This window comes from Vitis vinifera, chromosome 15 (assembly GCF_030704535.1).
Source record: "Vitis vinifera cultivar Pinot Noir 40024 chromosome 15, ASM3070453v1".
Taxonomy (NCBI): domain Eukaryota; kingdom Viridiplantae; phylum Streptophyta; class Magnoliopsida; order Vitales; family Vitaceae; genus Vitis; species Vitis vinifera.
The window spans coordinates 10,062,567-10,082,859 of record NC_081819.1 but is presented as its reverse complement, the minus strand read 5'-3'; the positions used below and the strand labels follow the sequence as shown (position 1 = coordinate 10,082,859).

The 20,293-nt window shown below is 33.6% G+C and overlaps 1 protein-coding gene across 1 annotated transcript; it reads right to left on the bottom strand.

The window, feature by feature from the left end:
* Nucleotides 1-10,837: 10,837 nt before the first annotated feature.
* Nucleotides 10,838-19,799, bottom strand: LOC100267570 (uncharacterized). Its single transcript, XM_010662947.3, has 5 exons — nucleotides 18,772-19,799; nucleotides 17,963-18,045; nucleotides 16,856-16,967; nucleotides 15,418-15,470; nucleotides 10,838-11,148 (listed from the first exon to the last, which is right to left on the bottom strand). The coding sequence occupies exons 1-5, from the start codon at nucleotides 19,712-19,714 to the stop codon at nucleotides 11,005-11,007; spliced, it is 1,335 nt and encodes a 444-aa protein (XP_010661249.1). The 5' UTR covers nucleotides 19,715-19,799; the 3' UTR covers nucleotides 10,838-11,004.
* Nucleotides 19,800-20,293: the final 494 nt, after the last annotated feature.

Below are 20,293 nucleotides of genomic sequence, written 5' to 3'. Positions count from 1 at the left end.
CCACCCCTTATATATTCTTTACAAAAGCAAAAGCTTGTGATTGGCTTGTTACAAGGAGAAGAAAGGAAATTACATCAAAAAATACAAAAGAAAATATCTAAAGTGAACTTGCCTTTTCCCTAATTCAATCCGATCCCTCATGGATAAGTATGCAAATTTGTCCTTCTCATGATCATAATGAGAGCTTTGATCTTCATATGGAATTTCCATGTCTAAAAAAAATGATATTCAACTAAGGCTCTGTTCTTCAACTTGTACCAGGATTCCCTCTTGGTCTTGAATCCAACAAGGAATGCACAAATTGAAATTAAGACAAAAATAAAAGAAAAGAGAATAAAAAAAAAATATTTTAACTAAATAAAAACTAAACTAAAAAAAAAATATAAGAAAACTCACCAAACTTGTGATGAAGATCACAAGTTACCCTTAATGGTTGCTTCACTGTGCTTGTGGCACCTTCCCCGGCAGCGGCGCCATTTGATGCGACTCATGGTAGCTTAGCTTTAAAGGCGTATCAACAAAATTTATACCTTGAATACTATTACTAAAGTAGCCAAGCTACTATAGCATAGTGGTTCTAGGATCGTTCACTGGGAAGGGTTTTCGCAAACACAAGTGATATTCAAGTTAGGAAAATAGGTGATTTTCTTATGGATGTTAGCTTTAAAAGAAGATGTAAATGTTTTAGAAAGATTTAAACTAATCTAAGCTAACATTAAAGACTAAAATGAAAGGGTGTAAAAACAAGTTTCTCAAAGATAGGATAGCTATGCTCTGGCTCTTATGCAAATTGGAAATCTCAGGATAGGCTCCTCGCGTTGGGGTTGCAACTATGGTGATGCTTGCTTCCCGAACCGGTATGGATTTAGCAAATCACGTTTTAATCCTTTAAAATGGCAAAACAGATGGTAGTGAATTTCATCAATGGTTATTCACCTTAGACTTCCTTTGAATGGCTCGTAAGAGATAACTAATGGTCTAAAGCCAAAAGCTTACCAAATATTGGCAACTCAAAGTCATTCCAGGTGATAAACTCACCTTTCAATGGCCATTGAAATTGGTTCTAACGGATTAATACAAAACTTGGAATTGAAAACCTCACCTTCCAATAGCTCGTAGGAGATAACTAATGGATAGAAATCCAAAAGCTTATCAAGTATTGGTCGTTGGAAGTTGTCCAAAGGAAATAAAAACCAAACTTTGCATTAATGAACCTTTAATGAAAAACGACTACCTTACCTTCCGGGTGTGAGAAATTTCCATGGGATTGCATCCAAGTCATCACATAACATCCATACTTTGAGAAACTAAAAGTTTTAGCCAATCATCCTCTGAGGAAAAGCCCTTAGAGGCTGTTTGGCTACCAAGAAAATAAAATAGTGAAGAGAAAAGAGAAAACGAGAGAGTGTAAAACGTAATATGTATTATATATTCCAAGAGGTGATTTCCACCCCTTATATAGTCTTTACAAAAGCAAAAGCTTGTGATTGGCTTGTTACAAGGAGAAGAAAGGAAATTACATCAAAAAATACAAAAGAAAATATCTGAAGTGGAGTCGGCAAAAACAGAGCAAAATTCGCACCACGCATGGGGTGTGCGAAATTTTCGCACACCTGAGGGGGGTGTGCGAGTTTCGCACACCTGGAGCAGTTGTCTTCCGAAGGCCATATCTTCCTCATTTCAGCTCCAAATCGTACACGGTTTGAAGCGTTAGATTCTTGACTTCCTGAGCTTTGAAATGGTATATAGCATGTAGAAAATGGACTTCGTAAAGTGCTCCAAAAGTGCCAAAGAAGACTGCAGCTGTTGTCCTCTGTTTTCCTCTTTGCTTCTTTTTGCTTCTCTTTGCTTCTCTTTGCTTTTCTCCTTTTGTTGGCTTGCTTTGGTGTAGCTAAAAGCTTGCTTTAACTTGTCCAAGTAGCTCCTCCATCATTTGGCATGCTTGAATTGATTCATAAGCTGATATAAACATGTAAACTTGCCACAAAATGGTTAAAACCAATTACTAAGGACCTTAATGAATTAATTGGGTTAAATGAATATGATTACTACTCAAAGGTGCTTAAAACCATTATAATTAGGTCTACAAAATAGCACTTTTTGGTAGTAATCATCTAGGTTCTTTAAAAGGTGAGCAAGAGGGAGTTCTAGAGAGAGAGAAAGAGGTCGAAACAGAGAGTAATGAAGAAGGATTCATTTGCCTGCGTCTTCTGGGAGGTAAGTTCTTCACTGTAAAATATCCACTCCCTTCTGCATTTTTTTCATTTGTTACTATTGAAGCTTGTTAGATGCTTTGACATAGCCATCAGAGGCCTATATACTTGCTGTTAATTTTGGGTATCGGTGTCATGTCATGCATTTTGTCATTTTATTGATTTTGGATTGTTTGGGTTGAGCTATACAGTGTTCATGTTTCATTTTCATTCAATATTTTTTTAGATTGATTTGAGCTTTGTTCTAGTTTTACCAGTTATACTTTTTATTTTCGTTTAAAGTCCAGTTAGTTTCAACCACCTATTCAGGCCTGTTGATCAAAGCATGAAACAAGGTTTTATTCAATGACTTGTAGCTTTACTTTATCTCCTCCATCCTTGCTAGATTTTTGTTGTTCACTCTTTGTTTTTGGTACTCGCTTCTTGAGAATATTAGACCATGCACGACTTTGTTCTTGGTTTGAATATCAACAAACGTTTCGTGAGGTCTTTATCATGTATCTATTCAACTCATGGTTCGAAGGAAGGATTGTTTGTTCACTTTCAAGTTTAGGAAGGTATTGGTTCAGTTGGATATTTTGGAAAAATGATTTGGAACTTGGTCCCACCTGCTGAACCCATTTCAGCTCCTGCTGAAATTTTTATCGAAATACAAGCTGCCATTTTGAGTAGTGAGGACAATGAGAAAGTTCAAGCCTTGCTGTTGTTGGATATCACTCCTCTCTTTCTTGGATTAAAAGCAGCTGGAGGAGTCATGATTGTTTTAATTCCAAGAAACCTCACCACGCTCACCAACCACCCTTCAAATCCTCATCTTACATACCTATTGGGAGGGGTCCTTTCCCAAGGTCTCTCCTTCCAGCTATGGCCTGTAGCCACCACCCTTGTCACACTCCTCGATCAGCTCCGTTCTCACCCCACCAACAGCCCACTCTCTCCCATCATCTCCTCCTTATCCAACGGTTAAGATCATCGCCCTCTCCGCATCCTCGAACTCGGGTCCAACACTAGCCTTGTCAGCATTGTCACCGTCGCCACACGTCGCGCTAATGTCACAGTCACCGGTCTCCCACACGTGATCCCCAACCTCTAATTCAATGCCGAGATGAACTCCCACATTTAAGGCCCTGTATGGTGACGTATGTGCTGTTGGGTGTACATGGGTTGCGAGTTGATGCTTTTCGTGGAGAAGTGGGCCTTCATTATTCCTCTTCCAGAAGTGGCAATTCACTAATGACATGAAAAGGTTTAAATAAATTATGGATGACAAGCCAATGGTGGCATGGGAATTCTCATAAGTGGCAGGGGCACTTCAAGTTTTTTGAATAAATAAGTGGCAGTGACATGGGTCCAATTGTGGCCTCATGGTGGAATTTTTTTTTTTTTCTTTTTTCACGTGTCAAAGTTTGGTGTCAAAGTTTGATTTCCATAAATTCTTTTTAAATGATTCTTAAAATCCCGGTTTCTCGAATAATCTCATTTCTATTCCAATTTTCAAATGATCGCTAAAAATTCCATTCTCAAACAATTTTTTGAAATTCCAATTTTCCAATTTACTTTTTTAAAACTTCGTTTTTTAAATAATTCTTCAAAATTCCGATTTCCAAATTTAATTTCCAATTTCCAATTGTCACATTTATTTATTTAATCATTATATTTCTGTTATTATTATTATTCTATTTATTTATTATTTATTTATTTTTAAATTTCATCTTTAAATAATTCTTCAAATTTCCATTTTCCGAATTTAATTTCCAATTCCTAAATTCTAATTTTCACATTTGTTTATTATTATTATTATTATTATTATTATTTTAAAATTCCATCTTTAAATAACTCTTTAAAATTCGAATTTTCACATTTGTTTTTTATTACTATTATTACTATTACTATTATTATTATTATTATTACTATTATTATTATTATTTTATTTATTTATTTTTAAAGTTCCATCTTCAAATAATTTCCAAGATTCCAATTTTCATAATTTAATTTTCAAAACTCCAATTCATAATTTAATCTTCAAAACTCCAATTCTCAAATGATTTTCAAACTTCCAATTTTCGAATTTAATTTCCAATTTCCAAAATTCCAATTTTCACATTTGTTTATTATTATTGTTATTATGAGAAATAATCTCAAACGAGTCAGTAAATACAATAAATGAAGAAAAGGAATTTGTAAATCTAAAAAGTGAAATAGTAAAATATAATAAACCGTACAGCAAGCCAAAAGGACCTCAATGGAAAACTAAAACAAAACCTTCTAGTTCTTTGCAACTAGTATATGAATATGGAACAATATTAGATATAGATAGTGCACAAGATCTTAGGAAAACCATAGAAAATTGGGAACAATCTGATATTCGATTTCAAAAACTTAACTTTTATACATTAAATGGTTTCACAATATAAGCACATAGCCTTAAGTTAAATATGCTGACATCAATATTTCATTGCATTTTAAAGATTATAATAACTTTCATCGTCAAGGTTTTCCCAAAATGATGCGTCATCGCTTGAGGCAAAAAGATGGTTCTAGTAACTCTACACTGAGTTTGGTTATAAAATCTTGTTCTTCAAGAGTAATGAAAGGTTTTCGAACAATAATGTGTTATAAAGGTTTGTTTCCCCATATAGACATGGTTTTTGTTTTTCCAATGAGATGAAATAATTTATTTCGGGTTGGTCTAAGATCATAAATTTGAAAGGCTCTAAAGAGAGTAAAAAATTCTGAAAATTCATTGAACGGGTCATTTCTCATTCTAGTTCTTGTTGAGGGATGAGTGGTTCTTTATTGTGTTTTATATAAATATGGTGATAGGCTAGCACTATTGATCCATTGGTTTGAAAGAAAGGTGGAATAGTTTCAAAAGAAATGTTGATTTGTTTTTCGGTTTTGAAAAGATAGGTTAAAATATCTTTTAATTTTTATGGAAAATTTTCAAGGATTTGAGATACATGGTTTATGAAAACATTTTAAAAAATTCTCTAATCCATAAACTGGGATACTAGATCAAAAATTTCTTTATTTACAATAGACATATTCACATAAGCTAAATATATAACAAAGAAAAATTCAGGGTCATGATATGCCATATACCCTGTTTTTATCCCGACATTTTTCGTTCTAAAATGTTTGTACAAAAGTTCTTGATTTTCTTAGATTTTGAGGTTTTGAAATTTTTGAGTTTCTAAAGCAATAAGTTGATTCTAGAGGTTTTGTAAATGTTAGGCTAAAGCTGACACGATTTTTCCATAAGCATATTCTAGATTTTGGTTTGGAAAACTCTATGGTTTTAGAAACCAAAAATTATCTACAATAACCTTATGCTCTTCAAAAAAAGTTTTAAGAATATAGAGAGTTAAACCTCAAATTTGGATTTAACACTTTGTTCAAAAATATGGTTCTAAATTGAAAGGTTCTAGCTTTAGTGGATTTTCTTTGAACCATGTTCCTCTAGAATAAAATCAATCATTAGCATTATCAACATTATTAATAATTATTTGTCTACTTAGCCAATCTGCTAATATATTATCTTTTCCTTTAATATGTTCAAATTTAGGTTTGAAACCAATTAAAGAGTTTTGAAACTTTATCCATCTTTTGGTGGACAATTTTGAAGAATTTTTATTTTCAAAGAATTTTTTAATATTCTCACAATTGGTTCTTAAAGTAAATTTTTCTTGGTTTAAAAATCATTGAATTTTTTCTAAGACTGAGATTATTGCTTCAATTTCTAAGTCTGTAGAACTAAGGTTCTTTTGATAATCATTAAAAGTTCCACTATAGTATCTACAAAGTTTTTCTTCTACAATGTTAGTGACTACTAAAGTATACCTCCCCATCATGTTTGGCTAACATTAGTTTGAATTATTTTGTATTTACTTTCTAAGGGTAAATGTAAAGTTGGGAGATGTTTTACAAGTTCCTTTATTTTATGTACAAGTTTAATATCTTCTTGGTTAAAATATCTCTATCCTATATTTTTTGTTTTACTATAAAGGGGTCTAGCTAATCTACTAAGGTTTTAAATATATGGTTTAGCATAGATTAATAATCCTAAAAAACTTTGAAGGGTTTTTAAGTCTTCGAATTTATCTAAAAAAAATTTTATCTTTTGTATATATGATTTTGCAGTTTTATTTGTCCATCATTCAATTCTAATCCTAAAAATTCTATTTGGGTCTAAAATAATTTCAATTTCTTTTTTCTTACTATTAATCCATGACTAATTAGTTTTTCAAAAATAAATTCTAAATGTTTTATATGTTCCTGAAAAGTATACGAAAAAACAAGAATATCATCAATATATACAAGAACAAAAGAATATTTACCAAAAATATTATCCATCATTCGTTGAAATATTTGAGGAGCATTTTTTTAGTCCAAATGGCATTACATTCCATTCATATAATTCACAGGGACATGAAAATGTTGTCCATGATTTGTTATCTTCTTCTAATCTAATTTGCCAAAATCCACTTTTACAATCTAGCTGAGAAAAGTATTTACATCCTTGAATATAATTAATTAAAGAATCTTTATTTGGAATTTTATAGTCATCATCATATGTACTATCATTTAATCTTTTATAATTAATAACCATCCTAGTTTTTCCTATTTTTTTCTTCATTATGGTTTCTTACTAAAAAGGTTGAAGATCTATGGGAACTAAAACTTGGTTTAATGAGGTTATTTTTCAATGGTTCTTCTATTTGAATTTTGAATTCCTTTGTATCTATAAGGTTACATGCTATATTTTACGTTTTTATTGTTCAATCTGGGTTTTTAATTGGTATTTTACAAGTTATTTTATTTTTATTCCAATATTTTTGTGGGTCTTCTCCTATAATTCCTATTTTTTATGCCTCTAATATAAGGTTTTTTAACTTATTTGGATTCCTTAATTATTCTAAATAATCATTAATTATACTATCATTTTGTGCTTCTATCTTGTTAATTTGATGAGAGGTTACATTATGATTTTTATTTGATGCATTTTCTATGTTTGTATAAACAATTGTTGTGGTTTTATGATGAAAACTGACTTGGTTATTTTGTATTGTTATCCCTCCTTGTAAAGAATGTACAAAATTTAAACCTAAAATGAAATGATATAAACTTATAGTAAGTACAAGATAAGTTTGAGGTAACCCTAAGGTTATGTTGTTAATTATGATTGGTACATTTAAAATATACGTGGTTAACATTAGCTTTTTTTTAATATATTGGACTAATTCTATTGATTGAACTAGTGTTTACTGGTCTTCTTGAGATACGAAAGTTTCAAATAAAAGGTTTTTACTGACTCCATTATCTAACATTGCATCTACTTTTAATTCTATGGTTTTTAATTTAATTATTGTTGGGGAAAATGATAGATTTAACTTTATTTGTCATATTTACTTGTTCTATTGTTTGTATAGTTGTTTTTACAGGACTTATTAGTTCTTTTATTTCTTTAGAGTTTGAATTGTTTTCCTCTTCTTCCGAGATTTTTCCTTTAATTATTATTTGTAAGTCTTTCCACATATTATAAGTTTTTATTTTACTTTCTAAAGGTTGTGCAAGTTTTTCTAAATTTAAAGAAGTTTTCTTAGGTTGATTTTCCTCTTTTTCAATGATCATACAAATTTCTTCTCTTTCGGTTTCACTATCATCTATACTACATACACTTGAATTTTTACTTTCAAAATCTAATTCATTAATGAGTTATTCTTCTTCACTATCTAATTGATACTCATTTATTAGGTTAATTTTTGCTTGGGTTTTTCTACTTCGTTCATTTGATGGTTTTTTAAGTTTAGAATATTCAGGTCTTATATGGTCTTCCTAACCACACAAATAACATTTACACTATCTTTTTCTTTCCTTAGTTCTTTTTCTTTTTATCCAAAACTTTCCAAGTTTTTTATATCTTGTTTGATAAAGTCATTTTTTAGAAAAGGTTTTTGACTTTCTTCTTAAAAATTTATTGTAGTTCTTAGGTTTTTTGAACTTATATTCTCTACATTCTATGTCTAGATTTTCTCCTATATGTAATTTTCTACGAAGTTGTTGATTTTTATCTTGTTTCTTTGTTTGGCTTCTTTCTCCTATACTTACACATTCTCTTTCTAATCAATTTTTTGCAAATTCTATTATAGCACCTATATAAGGAGAATTCAAAGGTTGAAAATTCATTTCATAATCTAAGTCCTATAGGTCCTTGTATTTTTAATATATATTTATTTAAATATTTAGGGGTTCTATCTACTCTAGCAAGGATTGCATATTTCTTAAATTTTTGTTCATATTCTTTTATATAAGAAAGGTTACATAATTTCAATTGTTCTAACTTATGGAGATATATTGTAGGTTCCTTTATATCTTCTTGAATTGTTCCTAAAAAATATAGTTTTATTAAATTTATAAATACAGATATGCTAAAATTATTTCTAACTTCTTGAAAATAAATATTGTTTTCTTGTTCCATGTTTCTAAAGAATTGTAATACGGTTCCTCTAAGGGTGCTTTTACAAAATTCATAAATTTCTTGTTAATTTTCAAAGGATACTACTACATTGGCTAAATTTAAGAATTGTTCCTAATTTTCTATGATTTTCTTAAGGTCTTATGTACTATTTATATCTAATATTATTTCATATTCATATATTGGTTGTAAAGAACTAGAAGGTTCTGTTTTGGTTTTCCATTGAGGTCCTTTTGACTTACTGTACATCTTACTATACCTTACTATTTCAATTTTTACTTTTACAAATTCATTTTCTACATTTATTGTATTTACTAACTCATTTGAGACTATTTTTAAATTTTATTTAGCTTTTGGTTGAATAGTAAATTGATTTATTGTTTCTATATCTATAAGTTTTTTTATCAAATTGGTTTTATAAAGTTCAATTAGTATATAGGTTTTACACATTATGTCAATAAAAGTTTTCTTGATCTACCTGTTATTCTAGTAACGTTGGGTTACTAAATTCTTCTAACTTTATATTAACTAGTTCTAAATTTTTGTATAGGTTTTCTACTATTTCGATGTTTAATAAATTATCTTCTTGTATAACATTTACAGATTCTATCTCACTATCTGACTCTACCTCTACATTTATGGTTTTATAGTTGCCAAATGTTATATTTGCACTTCCATCTTGGATAAGAAAATGAGTTACCCACAAGCAAGTGAAATATAATGAAACTTTAATTTATAAATTGTTCTTAGGTTTAGTATAATAATACTTTAAACTTGATGCACTAGAAATCTCCTTTCAAGTTTCCTATTGAAAGATTCAATTGTAATTATGTTTATATTATGCAACAATTACTATATTTATTATTTACTCTCAATAGTCTGCAACTTGTCTCAAAACCCCCTTCCCCCTAAAAAAAAAAAAAAGCCTTACCTTATAAAATTAAGGTTTAGAAAATAATGAAAAGAAATTTGTAACTTTCCCCTTCTAAAAAATATGAATTTAATTGTTAATTTCAAAAATAAAAAATAATTTCATTTCAATGTTATTGAAAAAAAAAAATTAATGCTAACCCTCAAGGATTTAATTTTTTTTAATTTTAAATAAATTTTAAAGTATATATATAATATTTTATAAAGCCTACTTAAAACTCCTCCTTTTTTTTTCCTTTTTTATTTTAGCTTCATCATTTTTTTTCTTCATACATATATTATCTTAATTTATTTTTCATTCTTTTTGTGTATGTAAAAATTTTCATTTCATTATAATTTTTCTAATCAAATTAAATTTTTTTCAATTTGTGTATGTAAAAAACATTCGGAATATTTATATGTAATATTTCAATTTTATCTTCTATCCTAAGAATATTTTTATTTATTATTAAAAGAGGATGAAGGATAAAGTAGAGGGGCTCACGTGGTGGGTAAATGAAAGCTTTGAAAAAGGAGCCACGTCAGTAGCTTACAGCTGTTAGAACTTAGACCCCGAACACCCAGGACCCGCGTAACCACACATCTCGCTGACGTGGATCGCGGTGGCCCTTTAATCCACACAAAAGTCAAAGATCCTACGGTGGTTAATCTGTACCCCTCAAATCCTTATCTGAACCGTTCACACGCAATAACTGACTTTCGGTAGAAGACAAAACGATTGCTTCGCAGCTCCATCACAGAATCTGCAGCTGCGGCCGCCAACTGCTTCTTTTTTTCTTCCCTTTTGTCATTTTCTATTAACTATATTTTTTTATAAAATATAAAATAATTAAATAAATTAAAAGGCAGCACATGCCGCTTTTCAGTATTACATTTCAATTTATTTTATTTTTGCTTTCAAATGTTAGTCAAGTTGTGCCTTAACTAACATTTGACTAAGCAGCAGATGACCAAGTAGCAGATGGAAGAGCAAGAGAAGGTTCCTCTATTCTCCAAGCTTCAAGCACGATGCTCAACAGCAGCCTGTTTTTTTGACCATTTAACCAAGTCCTCTTGAATTCCATTTCATGACAACACCTGGAAGTAGAAGGAACACAAGTAAGGTGCAACAGCACAGTTCACACTTCCCCATTCAACTAAGAACAGACAGATTGTCTTTCCTTCTTTATGTATTTATTTATTTTTTTTAAAAAGGGAAGATATAGAGCACACCTAGATGTAGCAAATAGTACCAAGGAGCTGTTATTATTACGACTTTAAATTAAAGGAGAATCAGAAGTGACATCTAGTTGAAAAATTGTGAGTACCAGATACAAAACAAAAAACCTGGTATATCACTAAATAAAGCATCATTAGCATGTCAAAACAGAGATGAATACATTTCATCTAGTTTTTGTAATTCGGATTGTCTCGGAGACCAAGCTTAGAAAGAACAAGGCAGTAGGAATCCCAGTCAGTTCTACGGAGATACTTCAATAACTTCTTTCTCCTCTGGACCATCGCTTGAAGACCCTTCCGGGAATGCTTATCCTGCATTTTGAAGACCATCACATGCATAAACAAAACATGATCATTCATCTTATAACAATTGCTGACTACAATACAATGGCAGCCTGCACACAACTCAGTAACAATAATTGTCCTCAAACAATGCACTCAAGCATTCGTGGTAAGCGATCGCCCATTTTCTCCTACAAAATTGTTTCGACACAGGCACCTTATTAGACAAATGTTCAACTTAGAATTAGTTAAATACGGATAGGGTTCAAGTCTGATAGAGATTTCTTAATCAGAAATTGCAGTTTCAGGTTTGATTGGGTTCAACTGGCTCAAATTGCAATTCTAATTTCATGTATGTCATGGTGCATACAAGATTGGGTAAAAAGCTCAAGCAATGGGAGCCATCAATAGCTTTATGAAAAGAAGAGCATTGGGAAGCTATTGAATGGATTTCAAATATTTCAGGCATTACAGTAGAGGCACCATTTTATGTTCATTCAAAACTGATCTGAATTAACAGTTTTAGGTTTCACTCTTTTATCAAAATCCAATAAATTCACAGTATAAGTCTATTTAGTTATAGCTTGCTTAACTTCATATGCCAAAATCTGGATCATAAGGTCAAGAGGTATTCATCAATGAAAACTATCTTCAGACAACCAAGCAATTTGGAGGCTCAAGTCAAAAGGACAATACTGTTGGTATCGTTCCTATAATTTGCACAAACCCATCAATCAGTCATAAGAGGTGCATAGTAGTATAATTTGGCCTTCCTAATTGATATATTTTATTTCCTCCCATCCATATCTCTCTCTCTCTCTCTCTCTCTTTCTTTTCTTTTTTAGGTAAACTGATAAGATATTAAAAACACTTTGTAAAGTTGCACAAACTACACAGAGAATACAAACAGTGCCAGAAGGCAAGCAAAAGGAAAATAGAAACAACAAACCGTAACCTGATACAAAAACATCACCCTAAAGGCCTAGAAAGACATAAAGACCTATACGACCTTTCATGCTTGCAAACCAAATCCACTTTCTGCAATCTTACTGAATCCTTGGATAAATTCAAACTTCATCTACCCATTGTTAATAATTCCACTCTCCCTTGCCACTGCCTGAAATGACTACCCTCTGCTCCCTTATAAATTACAATTCCAGCCCACTTTTCTAAATCCCTTACCTTGAGATTGAGTGATACAATTCTGGCCCCTCTCCTTTTCTCATGTCCTTCCAATTTCTAAGGAGAGCCAAACACCCAGCCTCTAAACCTACTAATGACGATCAAAAAATCTCAAAACTTCTTTATTTTTATTTTTTTCTTTTTTTGAGAAACAACAATGTAATATATTGAATTAGGAATTAAGAAAAATCTCGAACTTCATGATCACTCACAAACCATATCCCACCCCCACTTCTGGCTCCCCCCTTTTCCACTTGATTTGTTGTAATTAACCAAGCACTCCAATTTGCAAAGCTCCCTATCAAAGTCGGACATAGAGGAAGGCCTCCTTTTTATGCTCAAAGCCACTACTCTATAACCCTTTTTAGCTTCCAACTTTCTCAATAAGGACACAATTTCCTTCTCATAACCTTCCACTAGCAAATCCAAAAACTTGCTAAAGGAGACGAATTTCCCAAAAGACAAATCGTAGAGGCTCTCATCTCCCATCGAGTCCCTCCTAGAGCTCCCATTCTCCAAAGCCACCACCTTCTCACTCCCCACATCTAGGTTCACACTCTAGGCATCTCTAAGGTGATTCTTTGGAAAGTCCACAACCAAACCCTTGCTGGAAGTCATACATAACATCCCATAACCATCACCCTTGCATTCTACTACAAGCCCCTTGTCCTGCTCCCTCCACAAAACCAAGCTTTTGGCTGGACCCTCATCTTTGGAAATAGAAGATGCAGAAGAAAACCCATCCCCCATCCAACAAACTGGAGATGATAACTTACCTGCAAAACCTTCTACTCCAAACAAGAGGGTGGCATCTACAAATGGTGCTCCCTCCTCTAGGTTCTAAGAGGAGCGAACAAGCAAAGAGAGAGCTACTTCGTCACAAACCATCCTCAGGCCATCAAGATCAACTAATGACAGCTAGCTCTTGATCCATAGCATCTAGAGGTTCCTGCCTATGCAATGTTGAGACAGACTCTCCTCTCTTGGGATGCCAGAATGTTTAACCAAAATCCCTTCTCACAACCTTCAGATTGATCTCTCTCCAAGGGTACAAGGCTATGAAAGCCCTCACTATCAGTTAAGGCTCAACCCACATCCCTTAATCTGCAATTTAAACCCCTTGGATTAGTGAAATGAGTCTGGCCCAATCCATAAAAGTCATGGATCAAGGGGTTGGAGTCTTTAACCATCTTCATTGGGCCACTAAAGTCCCAAAACAATGTGACTTGTCTTTCTTGCAATGGGCATCCTCCAATAACACAAGGCCTAAATCTGCAAGTCCGCAACCACCATCATAATAACCTAAAAGTAGTGGCTTTTCAAAGCCACCAGCTACTTTCCTAACTTTATGGCACCTTATGGCCCCTAAGCTCAAAATGTCCCCTGAGCTCTTGCAAACCAACAGTGCTTTCTTACTCACACCCTCTCTAGCATCTTAAGGGCCACCACCATCATCTTTTGCCCTTGCCTCCTGCTACTTTCCATCTCTCCTAGCTACAAACTGTGACAACCAAGTGGGACCTCCCACCACAATTGAATCAAGTAACAAAAAAGCCCCACCACCACCTGAAGTAATCTAGGAATGTTCTTGTCATTTGAACCCACAAGAATCCTTGCCCACTGGAGGTTACGCTGCTTTACAATGCTTATATCCACCAAAACGAAGCCCCCATGACAATCCCTTAGATATTTAAATAATGTCTTGTCCCATACCCTTGAAGCCTGGCTCAAGTGGTAAAGGGATAAGGAGGCTTTGCGGGCCGTCCAGGTTCAAGTCCCATGGGGACAAAAATTTACCTATCAAAAAATAAAAAATAAAAAATAATGTCTTGTCCCATAAGTGCAGTGCTAGCCCTGTTAGCCTGAACCAAACCTCCTTTGCATGGATGTCTCTTCGAAAGCACCCAACCTCCAACAACCATCTACCCAAGGACAAGCACTTGTTGGCAAACCTCCTCAGACCTCTATGCAACACCTCACTTGCATCTTCAATTGAATCCAATTCAAATAAGATGAGGGCTCCCCTTAGCAAAGATAAGTTGACTTCCCCTTACAAATGCCAATAGAAAAATGCACATTTCTTCAATGCTTGCAACAGTGTCACCATATCTGAAAACTCCCCCAACTGACCCACTAGACAACACTTTAGGGACTCCTTGAGACAGACATCCTTTTCCCCATCTAAAACCAAACATCATCTCCCAATGCTTCTTTACCTTTCTTCACCTTGTCTGCAAAAGACTCATTAGATGAAACCCTTAATTTGTTTCTCCCTTCTAATTGACCGATAACCAACAAAACATACCTTCCAACCTATGATTTGGGGGGCCACTCCCACACTACTAACTTTTTCAGCTAAAATAAACACCCCCCCCCCCCCCCCCCCCACCCCCGCCCGCCGGGCTGAGAAGACCGTAACCCTTTTGGGAAAACAAAACAAACCTCCGTACCTCCAGAGTACACTGAACAAAGGATGAACCTTCCTACCTAATTACAACGGTCCTACCTCATTACAACGGCATTCCAACATGTAAATTCTCTCACCTTCCAACCTTTCCTTGCTGAAAGGCTTCCCTCCTACACCCCAACAACACAGCTCCACCTCTTCCAAAAGAGGGGACAGACCTAGCTCACCAAATCTTATCCAGCTAGAGTAGCATCTGCTACTTTCCAAAATTTTTCCTAACAACTTGCCTTTGACCTCATGTACTGAGAGTTCAAACAACTTCAAATCCATTTCAAATCAACATTTCCCTCCCCTCATTTCCCCCCATTTCCCCTGAGAGTTCGAACAACTTCAAATCCATTCCAAATCAACATTTCCCTCACCTCATTTCCCCCAATTTCCCCATCCATCTTTTCCTCCACCATCTATAAAACATTGCTAATCATAGCTAAGTTTTCTATGAGTTGGTTTGTTTCTAATTTTTCATTTTTGTCCTTCAGTTTTTATGAAAATTCCATACCAGGACCAACATGACACCCACATCTCCATAAAAGAGAACTCAGGGAGTGTACAATGCAGAGGAAACAACTCCTCAAAGATATTGGTTTGCAGGTCAAATGAGCACCTACGATACACTGAAACATACAGAGATTCATGGACCATACTCTTACCTTTTTATGTAATGCTGAATTTAGGTGCTTGATCTTTGTCGTCAGCTGTGCCACTGCAAAACAATATGACACAAGGAATGGAAATCCTCAGTAAATAAATAATCCCTGGCAACACAATCCAGAAAAATTTTTGAACTCCTAATATCCCTTCTGGTTGTTCCTTGCAATTGAAAGAAGTTGTAACCTTCATTTTTGTTTATTTATTTTTTCAATCTGAAAGTTCTAACCATCATAATTCTGACATACTTTCTACAATCCGATGATTAGAAACTTGACAAGCTAACCTACAATTATCGATATTCCGACTTCCTTTATACAACACATTTGCTTTATAATACAAGAAGAGACAATTATTTGTCCATTAATTTTACGTTAAAATTAGCATTCTTAGCCACACCAAAATTTTAAGCTCTATTTTGGCACAGTCTTTCAATTATCTAAAAGCTCTTTGTAGCTGTTAAAAGAAGTTTACAGTGTGTTTTAAACATGTTAAAGTAGAAGCAGAATGAAGAAAATCCGTCACCAAATATCAAACCCTCAAACTATCTTTTGTATATCAATCTTGTGTTTAAGTTAGCATCCTTGTCATCCCCAAGACTTGACTTCGACCCTGTCTGGCACAGCCTTTTTATCATCTAAAAGCTCTTTCTAACTATTAAAAGAGATTCAGTGTCATTGAGCTAAAAACACTTTAAATTAGAAGAGATTTGAGGCCAAAAAGCTCTTCTCAATGAGCTTAAGGTGGTTCAAGGTATTTCTGCTTAAACTGCATAGATATGCCCAAAAGAGATTTGTTCAAATTTTTAATTTAAACAAATTTATTATAAAAATACTTTTTTACTAGTTTTATCCAATATTTAGTATGAGGTGATAAATAAAAAAGTTTTAAATCTATTTCAGCATACTTCTATCACTAAATGGATAATGTTCTCTCTTTATATATTTATTAATTTTTTTTGTCTATATGATTGTATTTATTTTTGTGATAATTTTAACAATTCTCTTAAAAAATTTGGAACTCTTAAATTAACATATTTTGCTTATCGTCTAATACCAAGACCGATATGCATCAGGACCCTTTGAGTCAATGAGTTATACCATGACTTTAAAACATGATTCCAACCCACCTATTTTAACCACCTTTTTTTTTTTTTCTTCCTCCTTTTATAAGGTACTAGAAGTGCATAACCTAAAAACAAATTTCTCCTATATTATTGATTGCAAAGAAACCTAGATGCCGGCCAGGAGTTTAGGTGAAACTTGAAAATAAAACCTGATTTATAGGATTATCTGTGCATTGATATGTGGAAAGGGCACATGGATCATTCAACAAAAAAGGGAAAAGCAAATTTTTTTTGACAAAAAAAACAAAAAAAAACAAATAAACAACAACAAAAACAATGAATCTTCACTGGAACAGACCCCAATGAAATTTTACCTTGAACACGTGCAGATCCACAATCTGATTCTGACATTTTAAATTCATCTCTAACTTTTTTAAGCTCAACTTTCAGCTTCTCAGCAGATGACATATTATCTGGATGGAAATACTGCATATACATGTGATGAATAACAAAGTGTGTTGGGTATTAAATTTAGTAAATATCGAGTTAGTTCAGCTTGAAGTAATAAATAAAACAAATAAACATCAATACATTCTTAGTTTTTTCAGACAATATGCACTTAATAAGCATCAACAAACCCCCCTCCCCCTCCCCCCACCCCACCCCATGCCTGTGCAAAATCACCATAATACACCCCAATCAAAATTATGCACAAAACAGAAGCTTCATCTTTTTTTTTTTTCCATATATATTAATTTTCATTCTCTCCCCATCTAAAGAACAGAATGAACTTTAGAAAACTTCATATTGTGTGATAAAGTATGTCAACCAAGGCTGCTAACAAAACATTCTTAAAAGCAAATTATATAGGCTAATTAAACTGAATCAATTGTATTAGAAACTGTTATATGCTCTAAAAACCCAAAAATGTAGAATTTCTTTTAAGCTAAATATTTTTTTTCACAGACCTTTTAAGCTAAATATGGTTAGAAGATGTATAAAATTATTCAAAGCATTAAAAATATCACCAATGCCCATAATCTCTAAGAGAGTAAACTTGAAAATGCAGTATCGTTTCCATATGGTTCACTCTCATCAGATTTTCAGTCTCCTTTTCAATGAATTTGATTAACCCTGCCACGGTTGAGCACTACATGCATATGGAGACTTTACTACTATATTTATGCATCAAAAGGCAAGTGAAGAGTATCCTAGTTACAAAAGGAAATATAACCAACCAAATTCCTTTTTATTTTCACCTATCAAGAAAAAAAAAATGACAGACTAAAGCTGCGAGTCACTGTTCAACTGGACCATACCATTGTATTTTTAAGGTGCATGTCATGGCTAAGGATTAGGGTAAGGAATATAATGTGCACTGAAATTAAATTGCAGGAAACCATTGAAATTCCATATACAAAATAAACAATCAAAGAGAAGGAATCAGGGAAAAACGAAAAAGAAAAAGGAACTATACTTGCCTGCTCAACTAAATGCTCCTTTGGAGGAGCCAGCATAAAGCTAGGAGTCCCGCCTAAACGACCTAAGATATCAAGCCTCTGGACTGTAACAATAGACGTGACCAATAAGTGGAATGAAATTATTATTATTTTTTATATACCAACAAGCAACATATTATGCATCAGAGCACAAAGAAATAAAACAAAATCATTCATCCAAAGGATTGGTAGCTTTAGTCTTTAAGGATACAAAGTAAATTTGATCAAACTTGTTAGTTCCTATTCATAAATTTGCACCTATATATGAAAGTAGGTTTTAAAATGTTTACAACAAATAAGTTAAACTAGAACTTCAACTTGAATGCTGATATGCTTTAAATCCTAAAAATATCAATGTGATATATCCAAGCCCAAGCTCAAGAAAGCACTTCAACTCAACACTTCCATAAATATTGTGAAACCCGCTAAGAATAAGGATTCATTCAAACGCACAAGATGCTTAAAACCCCACCAAGAGGTTATCTCCAAAAATGAAAAGAGCACCAATTACACTTATGATACTCCTGCCATCTATTTGGAAATCAACACTGATAAAAAAATTTCACACATGGTAGCATAAAAAAAAGTCAAAACATCAAAGAAACCACAACAAACTAATATTTTCATAACTTAGATACTGCTCTAAAAGGAATTCATACTGTAGTACTAAGATAAAGACCATTCAGACTCCTGTCCACTTAATAATTCATATGATAGCTAGTAGTAGTTCAAGTGAGGAAAACATAGGAAAAACGAACAAGTAAGAAGCAATCACTTAAACTAAGACTCACTGGAGGACTTCTTGGTCTTCTCATCATCAGCCATTCTCAACCGCACTAAACTCTCCCTCAAATCCTTAAATGAAACTCCAGGAATGCTCGATTCTGTCTCCTTCTCCTCCATTTCCCTCAACTTCATCAATCTCTCATTCAACTCCTTCAGTGAAAAACAACTCTCTGCCCCCGTCTCCGGTCGAAGCTCCCTCAACTTCTTCCCCAACTCCTCGGGACCATACCACTTCACAAACGACGTCTTCATTGCCGTGCTCTCCGCCTCCTTCCTATCCCTTATATCCTTCCCAAACACCGACATGGGCAAAGCATCATCCGAACCTCCAATCACAACAGAGGACTTAGTAGCACCCGAATCCACCGGCCTGAGCCTCAAACTATCCTGAAAAGCCGACAATGACAGCACGTCTGTTTTCCCCTTGGTCTGGCCGCCCTCAGCCGAGGATGACGGCCGCAGCTGCTTCAAGCTCTCCCGAATAGCGTCGAAAGAGAGCTTCCCCTTGGGGGAATCTTCGGGTTTGGGAATGACATTGCGCTTGTAGAGTTCTTGAAATGAAATGGGGGATGATGAAGAGGATTGCTGCGAGGGTGAAGGATTGGGGACAGAGGATCGGGAGCGGAACTCAGAGAGATTTTTTCGGATTTCTTCAAGTGAAGCGATTTTGGAGGAAAGAGGGGGAGATGAGGATGGGGAGGAGGAGGAGAATAATGAAGAAGATTTGCGAGGGGGTTGAGGTGGTTGTTTGAGGCTGGCTTTGACGTCGTTGAAGTAAGAGGATAGAGAAGAAGAAGAAGATGATGAAGAAGATGAAGATGAAGATGGTGGTGAAGGAGTGTTGTTGTCAGCATCATTGGAGGTTGAGGAAGACGAGAAGACGCGGTGGATGAAGCTAGGGTTTCGGCTTCGGTTTCTGGGTGCTATTTGCAGAGCCCTCGACGCCATTGGATCGATCGGTTCCCGGCTGTGAGGGCTCGAGTTTCCGGCTGTGGTACCTTAAAACCTCGATAAATTTTTGTAACTACACTATAACCTTAAATTAATAACTCTTTTTTTTTTATGAAATTGCTCCCCGACTTTCGCAAAATTACAAAATTACTAACTTCACCAAATATGTAATATAATAATATTTTTGAAAAATCCTTTTAAAAAACACGAAAATATAAATTAATAATTGATTAAGTATATAAAAAATATATACATATATAGCAAATAAAAATTTATAATATAACAAATAGAATTTTATAATATAATATTCAGTCTTCTTTTTCTCAATTTTCCTTTTTCCCCTAATCACGTATATGATTTGTTTTAAAAAATTTTAAGGTATTAAATTTTGATATTTTTTTTCTTTTAGAATATATAAACATCTCTTATTTTGTGGAATTGTATAGGCTTCCATGCATTAATTTCTTACCTTACCCATTGATTTTGAATTTATAAGTTATACATTTATAATTACTTTATAGTATAAATATAATTCTATTTATAAATTAATAAATTATTCATTTATCGGGAAATTAT